The sequence below is a fragment of the Oncorhynchus keta genome, chromosome 9 (assembly GCF_023373465.1).
Source record: "Oncorhynchus keta strain PuntledgeMale-10-30-2019 chromosome 9, Oket_V2, whole genome shotgun sequence".
Classification (NCBI taxonomy): Eukaryota; Metazoa; Chordata; class Actinopteri; order Salmoniformes; family Salmonidae; genus Oncorhynchus; species Oncorhynchus keta.
The window spans coordinates 26,595,465-26,606,889 of record NC_068429.1 but is presented as its reverse complement, the minus strand read 5'-3'; the positions used below and the strand labels follow the sequence as shown (position 1 = coordinate 26,606,889).

Genomic DNA, 11,425 nt, shown 5'->3' with positions numbered 1-11,425 from the left:
CTATTTGTTTGGCTGAAATAACCATCTTTCCTTTTGAGAAATCTGGAAGTGAAACAGACCATGTAGGTGTAACAGTATAGCTTCCGTCCCTCCCCTCTCCCCAACCAGGGCTCGAACCGGGGACCCTCTGTACAAATCGACAACAGCCACACTCGAAGCATTATTACCTATCGCTCCACAAAAGCTGCGCACCCCGCTAACTAGCCATTTCACACCGGTTACATAGGGTAAACCGTCTATGGACAAGGTATGACAGCAATCCATGCTTTGGTTTTGTTTACCTGGCCTCTGTTACAACTTCAAATTATAACTTTTTAGCATTTGTGGCACAAATCCAAAGTAAATCAATGCTACCTTTACTGAACAAAAATATAAACGCAACAATTTTACTCTGTTATAGTTCCTATAAGGCCCTAATATATGGATTTCAAATGAATAGACAGGGGTGTAGCCATGGATGAGCCTGGGAGGGCATAGGCCCATCCACTAGGGGGCCAGGCCCAGCCAGTCAGAATGAGTTTTCCCCCACAGAAGGGGTTATTACAGACAGAAATACTCCTCAGTTTCATCAGCTGTCTGTCTGGGTGACTGGTCTCAGACGATCCCACAAGCGGAAGAAGCCAGATATGGAGGTCCTGGGCTGGCGTAGTTCATGTGGTCTGCGATTGTGAGGCCGGTTGGACGGACTGCAAAATTATGGTAGAGAAATTAACATTAAATTATCAGGCAACAGCTCTGGTGGACATTCCATCAGTCAGCATGTCAATTGCACGCTCCCTCAACTTGAGACATCTGTGACAAAATGGCATATTTTAGAGTGGCCTTTTATTGTCCCCAGCACAAGGTGCTCCTGTGTAATGATCATGCTGTTTAATCAGTTTCTTGATATGCCACACCTGTCAGATGGATGGATTATTTTGGCAAAGGAGAACTGCTCACTAACAGGGATGTAAACAAATTTGTGCACAACATTTGAGAGAAGTTTTTTGTGCATATAGAAAATGGTGATCTTTTATTTCAGCTCATGAAACATGGGACCAACACTTTACGTTTCTTTTTATGTTCAGTATATATTTGCTTGTTCGCGCTTCTTGACCAAATCGGGATATTCACCAATGCTGGAAGTGGGGCCGAGTATAAAGGTTTGGGAATCACAGATCTAAATAACGTATTGTTTCTATACTACGTGAAATAAAATCATGGCAGAGAAAACATTGGCCAAACTGTGAATACATCTGCAATGTTGACGCACTTACGCACGCTATGGTGCTTCCCGAGGACAGTGATGTTAGCTAATTGGCATTCATTCCACGGTGACATCCTTTTATTTCTTTTGATTTAACTAGGCAAGTCCATTATCAACTAATTATTATTAACAATGACGGCCTATCAGAAGGCAAAATGCCTCCTACGGGGGCTGGGATTAAAAATAAAATATAGGGTAAAACACACATAGCATGGCAGCAACACATGAAAACACAACATAGTACAAACATTGGGCACAAACAGCTCAAAGGTGCAAGAAGGAAGAGATACCAATACATCACGCGAAGCAGCCACAACTGTCAGTAAGTGTCCATGATTGAGTCTTTAAATGAAGAGATGGAGACAACAGTTTGAGTGTTTTCTTTTTTGCAGCTCATTCCAGTCGCTAGCTGCATCGAACTGAAAAGACGAGCGACCCAGGGATGTGTGGGCATGGGGGACCTTTAACAGAATGTGACTGTCAATTCGAACGGGTGTTTGTGGAGAATGAGGGCTGCAGTAGGTATCTCAGATAAGGGGGAGTGAGGCCTAGGAGGGTTTTATAAATAAGCATAAATGTAACCTTAGCTTGCATCGTTATGACGTATCCTTATGAATACTAACTGTCATCACAGATGAATGAGCAAACCAATATACAGTCTATAAATAAAAGCATATTTTCTACCATCGCCAAAGGTCCTAACTTTTGGAAGCTATCATCATAGCAACATATAACTCCGGGAAGTCCAAACTCTCGCGGTATTTCAATTGTAAATCTCGCCACAACCCACACTCAAATTTAGAACAATGAGACAAGATATTTATCCGGATGTGACCGGATGTTAATCGGATGTGTAGTGAGATAGAGCAAAATGGATTTTGCCCCTCATTCTGCAAATTTTCCCCATCGATTAAACATTTGATCTAAATACAGTTTTCTGTTTCAAAAACTAAAATACGTTATGAGTAGAGTGGACTAAGTTTTGTAGACTTTACCCTTTGTCAAAGTTTGAAAAAATTTCGTTGTTCAGAAGGAATGCAAGGGCGAATTAAGAAATGAAAAATGGCACACGCGCACCTCACAGAGTATGCGTTCCCTAACGGAAATATGCCAATACATGCTAGAACGCCCCAATAGCTCGTGCTTGGCTCTGCCCACCTTTTTGCTCGTTCTGCCCGCTACTCTTTGGCACAATCAGACACAGTGTTATAGTATTACAATCCTTTAGGTGGTGACAAAGACCTCCAGCAAGGATTAATATTCGTCTTGCGAAGACGAAGAAGCTTTCCTCAATACCGAGTTCTGATTGGTTGTTTAAACGATCGTTCTACACACTCACAAGATGGCAGCGTCCTTCGGAAAGTTGTGCTGTAATCAGCTGCCACTAACAGCGAGGAAAATTAGCAGGTAATGTTGTAATTTGCTTGTGAACGTTTATTTGTCAGAATTATGTTGCTATTCCAATGCATGGTGGCTACACACCATTGGAAGAGTAATAATATAATTGTGTTGATGGGAGAAAATGAACACCGGTTTGCTAAAGTTCTTGCGGCTAGCATTAGCTACCTAGCTCTTATGATGCCAATGTCTTGTCACTCGTGTCAATAACATTTTATATTTAACGTTACTACTAGTCAGTAATATTTGTGTTGTTTACAACCCCACCTACTATGTCCCTTTTTAAAATGTTCACCTAAAATGACATACCCAAATCTAACTTCCTGTAGCTCAGGACCTGATGCAAGGATATGCATATTCTTGATACCATTTGAAAGGAAACACGTTGAAGTTTTTTGGAAATGTGAAAATAATGTAGGAGAATGATTTTTCCTTTGCATTATCTTTGAAATGTAAGAAGCCATAATGCATTATTCCAGCCCAGGTGCAGTTTAGACTTTGGCCACTAAATGGAATCAACGTGCAAAGTTTTAGACTGATCCGATGATCCATTGCATATCTGTTCAAAATGTTGTATCAAGACTAGAGGTAGACGGATTAATCGGAATGGCCGATTTCCAAGTTTTCATAACAATCAGAAATATATTTGGATGCCGATTTTGACCTTTTTTTTAATGTTTGTTTTAATTAAATTTTTAAAAACCTTTATATAACCAGGCAACTCAGTTAAGAACACATTCTTATTTTCAATGACGGCCTAGGAACGGTGGGTTAACTGCCTTGTTCAGGGGCAGAACGACAGATTTCTACCTTGTCAGCTCGGGGATTCAATCTTGCAACCTTACGGTTAACTAGTCCAATGCACTAACCACCTACCTCATGAGGAGACTGCCTGTTACGCGAATGCAGTAAGAAGCCAAGTTAGATTGCTAGCTAGCATTAAACTTATCTTATAAAAAACAATTAATCAATCATAATCATTAGTTATAACTACACATGGTTGATGATATTACTAGTTTATCTAGCGTGTCCTGCGTTGCATATAATCGATGCGGTGCGCATTTGCAGAAAAGGACTGTCGTTGCTCCAACGTGTACCTAACCATAAACATCAATGCCTTTCTTAAAATCAATACACAGAAGTATATATTTTTAAACCTGCATATTTAGCTAAAAGAAATCCAGGTTAGCAGGCAATATTAACCAGGTGAAATTGTGTCACTTCTCTTACATTCATTGCACGCAGAGTCAGGGTATATGCAACAGTTTGGGCTGCCTGGCTCATTGCAAACTAATTTGCCAGAATTCTATGTAATTATAACATAATATTGAAGGTTGTACAATGTAACAGCAATATTTAGACTTAGGGATGCCATACATTAGATAAAATACAGAATGGTTCCGTATTTCACTGAAAGAGTAAATGTTTTGTTTTCGAAATGATAGTTTCCGGACTGGACCATATTAATGACCTAAGGCTCGTATTTCTGTGTGTTATTATGTTATAATTAAGTCTATGATTTGATAGAGCAGTCTGACTGAGCGATGGTAGGCACCAGCAGGCTCGTAAGCATTCATTCAAACAGCAGGGGTGCGCGCTAATAGCGTTTCAAACGTCACTCGCTCTGAGACTTGGAGTATTTGTTCCCCTTGCTCTGCATGGGTAACGCTGCTTCGAGGGTGGCTGTTATCGATGTGTTCCTGGTTCGAGCCCAGGGAGGAGCGAGGAGAGGGACGGAAACTATACTGTTACACTGGCAATACTAAAGTGTCTATAAGAACATCCAATAGTCAAAGGTTAATGAAATACAAATGGTATAGAGGGAAATAGTCCTATAATTCCTATAATAACTACAATCTAAAACTTCTTACCTGGGAATATTGAAGACTTATGTTAAAAGGAACCACCAGCTTTCATATGTTCTCATGTTCTGAGCAAGGAACTGAAACGTTAGCTTTCTTACATAGCACATATTGTACTTTTACTTTCTTCTCCAACACTTTGTTTTTGCATTATTTAAATGAAATTGAACATGTTTCATTATTTACTTGAGGCTAAATTGATTTTAATGATATATTAAGTTAAAATAAGTGTTCATTCAGTATTGTTGTAATTGTCATTATTACAAATTTTAAAATCTGCTTTTTTGGTCCTCCAATAATTGGTATCGGTATCAGCGCTGAAAAATCATAATCGGTCGACCTCTAGTACCTATGATAAAAATTACAGACCTCTACATGCTTTGTAAGTACGAAACACTGCCAATTTAGCAGGTTATCAAATACTTGTTCTCTCCACTGTATATAATGTAGGTACGTCAGCTTTGACATCGGTTTTGCACATTGCCGTTAAACTAGACATCGGGCCGATGTTGTCATTTTTAGCAAATATCGTCTGATTCCAATATATTCTCCGATATATTGTGCAGCTCCAATCTCAACATCAACTGTTCCAAGGAGACTGCGTGAAATCATGCCTTCATGGTCAAATTGCTGCAAAGAAACCACTACTAAAGGACACCAATAAGAAGAGACTTGCTTGGGCAAAGAAACATGAGCAATGGACATTCAACCAGTGGAATTTTGTCCTTTGGTCTGATGAGTCCAAATTTGAGATTTTTGTTTCCAACCACTGTGTCTTTGTGAGACGCAGAGCATGTGAACGGATAATCTCCGCATGTGTGGTTCCCACCGTGAAGCATGGAGGAGGAGGTGTGGTGGTGCTTTGCTGGTGACACTGTGTGATTTATTTAGAATTCATTGCACACTTATAACCAGCATGGCTACCACAGCATTCTGTAGTGATACACCATCCTATCTGGTTTGCGCTTAGTGGAACTATCGTTTGTTTTTCAACAGGACAATGACTCAACATTCCTCCAGACTGTGTAAGGGTTATTTGACCAAGGAGAGTGATGGAGTGCTGCATCAGATGACCTGGCCTCCACAATCATCTGACCTCAACCCAATTGAGATGGTTTGGGTTGTGTTGGACTGCAGAATGAACAAAAAGCTGCCAACACGTGCTCAGCATGTGGGAACTCCTTCAAGACTGTTGGAAAAGCATTCCCCGTGAAGCTGGTTGAGGGAATGCCAAGAATGCAAAGCTGTCAAGGCAAAGTGTGGTTACTTTGAATAATCTAAAATATTTTGATTTGTTGAACACTTTTTTTTCTTTTTTTTTCGTTACTACATGATTCCATATGTGTTATTCCGTAGTTTTGATGTCTTCACTGTTATTCTACAATGTAGAAAATAGTAAAAATAAAGAAAAACCTTTGAGTAGGTGTCTAAACTTTTGACCGGTACTGTATATTGTAGCTCCGATCTCTTAATGTGGTATTGGGATAGTTATTGAAATGTATAACTAGAGTATGTGCTTCTTCTGTCTGCCTGCAGTGGCTGGCTCCGCTTCAGAGCACAAGGAGCTGGACAGTTTCATCCAGGGCCATGGTGTTCATTATCCAGTGGTGAGTTTCACACTGACATCCTCACACAACAGTCCCAGACAAGACCCAGGCTTTTACAACCAACATGGTTGTAACTGGGGCTGTCAAACACTCTTTGACTACATTCCCAGTAGTCTCTGTGCTAATAAGATGAACATGCTCAGTGGTAGGTAGTAAGTAGTGTGTTAACCAAAAGTAAGGTGACATTACTGCTATCCTGTATCACTTAAACTGTCTTTAAAACACCTTAAAGACCCTTACAAGTGCATTACTCCAATGGCGTCACAGGGGCACCATCTATCCTCTGACACCAGTGTAGCAAATTCAGAAACTGAGGTGAAAATTGTAGTACCAACTTACTGAACATTCCAATGGCCTTAGTAGGTGTATCAATCAGTTGCTATAGTATTCTTTTTGACAAAGCCATATATTTTTTGTATTTTACAAGACATTTGAGTCATAAATTATGCGCTAAAGGATTACACGCAGTAATGTAGTGGGTAACAAATGTGTGTAAATGCTTGTGCAAAATAAAAAAAGGTTGGTAATCATTTACCCTCTGCTACACCTCTGATTACACCACAATGGTTTCAGTGTGCATTGATGCAAAAAAAAATCGAGACAACTTGTTAGGCCAAGATATTATTCTACGTTTGGCGCAACCACCCTGGGCTGTGGGATTGCCAAACACTGGTTTATTAATTGTTCATATTAGAGCTTCTCTCATTCTGGCCAGTACATTATCAGTAAAAACTTTCAGACACAAATAATTACATAATTTGTGAGTCAACTCTATCACACTATCCAGCGAGTAGCCTAGGCCATTGTCTCAACTCAGTAATTAGTCTACCCGGTTCTATGGCGTGAACATTTAGCTACAATAGGAATTATGATTAAAAAATATATATACAGTACCAGTCAAGTTTGACTACTCATTCAAGGGATTTTCTTTATTTGTTCTATTTTCTACATTGTAGAATAATAGTGAAGACATCAAAAATATGGAATCATGTGGTAACCAAAAAAAGTGTTAAACAAATCAAAATATTTTAGATTTTTCATAGTAGCCACCCTTTGCCTTGATGACAACTTTGCACACTCTTGGCATTCTCTATGCTTTTCCAACAGTCTTGAAGGCGTTCCCACATATGCTGAGCACATGTTAGCTGCTTTTCCTATGGCCCTTTGAAATCAGTTTTAGTCTTTAACAAAAAAATGTTTTGTTTTGTTTAAACATTTTCTGAATTCTGTGTTTTACGATTTACACTAATTTTATCATCAGAAAGAATGTCTATTCATATGAATGAATTAAACGTCAACAATTGAATAAGATGATGCAACCTAACAGTGCACTATTTTTTTTTAAATCAAGTGCTTCAATACAGCGTTCTACTAAGTGTTTCATTATACATTTTTAAAAAGTCATGCAAGAATCTAGGTAAAAATGCAGCAACCTTCTCCTCTGTTTCCAGCTGGCCTGGGATGATAACTTTTCTGCCAACAAAAACTCTCTGTACAGATGAACATGCTCTGCCTCAAACCAGCTATTCCATCTGGAGCTCACTGCTTCAGGAGGAGCCTTGGCCTGCACAAACTCCTTCATAATGAGGAAGCTCACCCATCTTCTCTTTCCATGTCACAACTTCAGAGAAGTATTTGTAGTGTTGCCAGGTCTCACCCACCAGATTGATGACATGGCAGAGACCGGTTACATGGGCACTGTTGGGCATCACTCCTTACAAGGAGGTTCTGAATGCCTTGAGGCAGTAGGAGGCATCATCTGTGACCAAAGCCCAGGCATCATTCAGGTTCAGATCGTTGCTGTGGAGGGAGGCTAGTATAGCTTGGGAAAAGTTGAGTAGTTGCATCAGTCCATGAAAATGACATCCACCGGAAAGTACTGGTTTTCTACACCTGCAATGAAAGATAAGGAAGAACTTTAATTATGTTTTAACCTAAAATAATATTGTGAATAAGTTATTTACATTTCAAGTGTAAACACTATACAGTGATAATTGGCTAGATGGAGAGGCAGATAGCTGCTGACATTATGCATCGCTATATTTCACCACGATATCTCGTTGTTTGGAATATCACAATTTGCATGCGGACAGTTCACATTGCAGAATGTAAATGTAGGCTATTGCAACGATATATAAATAGGCTGGTAACTCACCAATGACGATTTTTAGAATCACTTGCCTCTGTTGTCTCGTCAACAACCACCGCAAACTTCTTCTGTAGAACGGCAGTCATGTTGGTCAAACACACGGGGCAGGTGAGTTTGATGGAGGCTGCTCTCATTTTCGGGCAACGCTCCTCCTCCCTGTTTGCAATGCTTCACTAGAAACTGCTGTAGCTTTCTTAGCTTTTCTAAGGGGATGTTAGACTTGGTGCACACAGCCACAAAGTCCTGAATAAATTATCGTCTTGAATCTGCTGATGCACTTGCACCAGTAATGGTCATTTGAAGAGGCATGCTCTGGCTAACTCGGTGCTTTTCCTTGTCCTTCACATGGGCTTTAGACTTTAAGTGGTCATGACACATTTTTACTGGTCAAATCAATAGTATGTTTACAGAATTTGCAGAACAGCTTATCGCCTAACTCGTAGTCCTTTGGGTATTGCTCTGCTCTGAATTTAGGGTTTAAAGTCGAATTTAAATTTAAAATAATAAAATAATAAAGTATATATATATAATGAATATAATGAATGAGACAACTTGGCCATCTCAAATGGCCTCTTTGACATGTTTCTCAAAGTGACCACTAAGTTGTGATGTGAAGTAATGGTCCCATGCATTCACAACCCAATCAAAAACAGCTTTAGGTATACTCGTCTAATTTTACAATTTTGAAATAATTTAGATTACTACATTAATATTCCGTCCGCATTTTCCGCATCACGGAAATCATAGGGCCCTGTTTTCCTTCACTCTACGGTCCAATTCATCCCAAACCATCTCAATTGGGTTGGGTGATTGTGGAGGTCAGGTCATCTGACGCAGCACTCCATCACTCTTCTTCTTGGTCAAATACCCCTCACACAGCCTGGAGGTGTGTTGGGTCATTGACCTGTTGAAAAACAAATGATAGTCCCACTCAGAGCAAATCAGATGGGATGGCATATCGCTGCAGAATGCTGTGGTAGCCATGCTGGTTAAGTGTGCCTTGAATTCTAAATAAAGCACACAGTTTCACCAGCAAAGCACCATCACACCACCTCCATTCTTCACGTGGGAACCACACATGCAGAGATCATCTGTTCACCTACTCTGCATCTCACAAAGACACGGCGGTTGGAACCAAAAATGTCACATTTGGCCTCATCAGACCAAAGGACAGATTTCCACTGGTCTAATGTCCATTGCTCATGTTTCTTGGCCCAAGCAAGTCTCTTCTTATTATTGGTGTCCTTTTAGTAGTGGTTTCTTTGCAGCAATTTGACCATGAAGGCCTGATTTCATGCAGTCTCCACTGAACAGTTGAGATGTGTCTGTTACTCGAACTCTGTGAAACATTTATTTTGGCTGGTAATTCTAATGAACGTATCCTCTGCAGCAGAGGTAATTCTGGGTCTTCCTTTCCTGTGGCGGCCCTCATGAGAGCCAGTTTTATCATAGCGCCTGATGGTTTTTGCGACTGCAGTTCTTGAAATGTTCCGGATTGACTGACCATATCTTAAAGGAATGATGGACTGTTCTCTTTGCTTATTTGAGCTGGTCTTGCCATAATATGGACTTTGTCTTTTACCAAATAGGGCTATCTTCTGTATACCCACCCCTACAACAACACTGATTGGCTCAAAACGCATTAAGGAAAGAAATTCCACCAATGAACTTTTAAGAAGGCACACATGTTAATTGAAATACATTCCAGGTGACTACCTCGTGATGCTGGTTGAGAGAATACCATGAGTGTGCAGAGCTGTCAAGGCAAAGGGTGACTACTTCTGAAGAATAAAAAATATGATTTCTATTTTGATTTTAACACTTTTTTTGGGGGGGTGGGGTACTACATGATTCCATATGTGTTCATAGTTTTGATGTCTTCACTATTATTCAACAATGTAGAAAATAGTTTTAAAAAATAAAGAAAAACCCTTGAATGAGTAGGTGTGACCGAACTTCTGACTGGGGCGGCAGGGTAGCCTAGTGGTTAGAGCGTTGGGCTAGTAACCGGAAGGTTGCAAGTTCAAACCCCCGAGCTGGCACGCTAAAAATCTGTCGTTCTGCCCCTGAACAGGCAGTTAACCCACTGTAGGCCGTCATTGAAAATAAGAATTTGTTCTTAACTGACTTGCCTAGTTAAATAAAGGTCAAATAAAATACTGAATATGCAAGACCTGTTATGGAAAGAACTGTAACTGTTTGTAATATTACCCTTGTGTTATATGCATGGTGCAGGGCGACAGCGGTTCAATGCAGCCTCTCTCGGCCTTCAGGCTCGCATCAGGCCCTTTCCTCTCCTCATCGCCACAGGTGGAGGCTACATGGGATACGACCAGTACGGCTACTAAAAGGACCGGGAGCTAACAAAGATTGGTATCGAGGTGCCTCCACGCATCGCCAATGAAACCCAGGTAGGGAGAACTTCTGGTGTCAATCTACTGTATCTTTGGATCTAGTCATGGTCCCAGGTAGCAGGATGGGTATTATGGAGAACAATATTACAGGTGTTCTTATGCTTGCCGTCAACACTAGTTCAGCCCACTGTTTACTGATTTGAATTTAAAAAGCCTAATCGAAGGAAAATCCACACCTGGTATGATTTGTGCACCGTGCTTTTTCAGTCCCTACATATAATTTAATTGTATTGGTCACACACACATATTTAGCAGATGTTAGTATACGGGTGTAGTGAAATGCTGGTGTTCCTAGCTCCAACACTGCAGTAATATCTAACAATTCATAACAATACACACACATCTAAAAGTAAAATAATGGAATTGTTTTCTACTTCCGGCGCCGACTGAGATGGCCGCCTCGCTTCGCGTTCCTAGGAAACTATGCAGTTTTTTGTTTTTTTTATGTGTTATTTCTTACATTAGTACCCCAGGTCATCTTAGGTTTCATTACATACAGTCGAGAAGAACTACTGAATATAAGATCAGCGTCAACTCACCATCAGTACGACCAAGAATATGTTTTCCGCGACGCGGATCCTGTGTTCTGCCTTACAAACAGGACAACGGAATGGATCGCATGCAGCGACTCAAGGAAACGACTCCGAAAAAGAGGAAACGAGGCGGTGTTCTGGTCAGACTCCGAAAAAGGGCACATCGCGCACCACTCCCCAGCATTCTTCTTGCCAATGTCCAGTCTCTTGACAACA

The 11,425-nt window shown here is 40.4% G+C and overlaps 1 protein-coding gene across 4 annotated transcripts in view; it reads left to right on the top strand.

The window, feature by feature from the left end:
- The first annotated feature begins 2,183 nt into the window (after positions 1-2,183).
- Positions 2,184-11,425, top strand: part of LOC118387442 (phosphatidylserine decarboxylase proenzyme, mitochondrial-like) — a 50,910-nt gene continuing 41,668 nt past the window's right edge. The window contains exons 1-4 of one of the 4 annotated variants that reach the window (XM_052525593.1): positions 2,184-2,653; positions 5,503-5,765; positions 6,043-6,113; positions 10,498-10,673. In XM_052525593.1, coding sequence (XP_052381553.1) covers positions 10,663-10,673 — 11 coding nt within the window. In that variant the 5' untranslated portion in view covers positions 2,184-2,653; positions 5,503-5,765; positions 6,043-6,113; positions 10,498-10,662. Of the gene's footprint in view, positions 2,654-5,502; positions 5,766-6,042; positions 6,114-9,771; positions 10,034-10,497; positions 10,674-11,425 lie in introns of those variants that run through there. The other 3 variants (XM_052525592.1, XM_052525596.1, XM_052525594.1) reach the window with 3 other exon arrangements.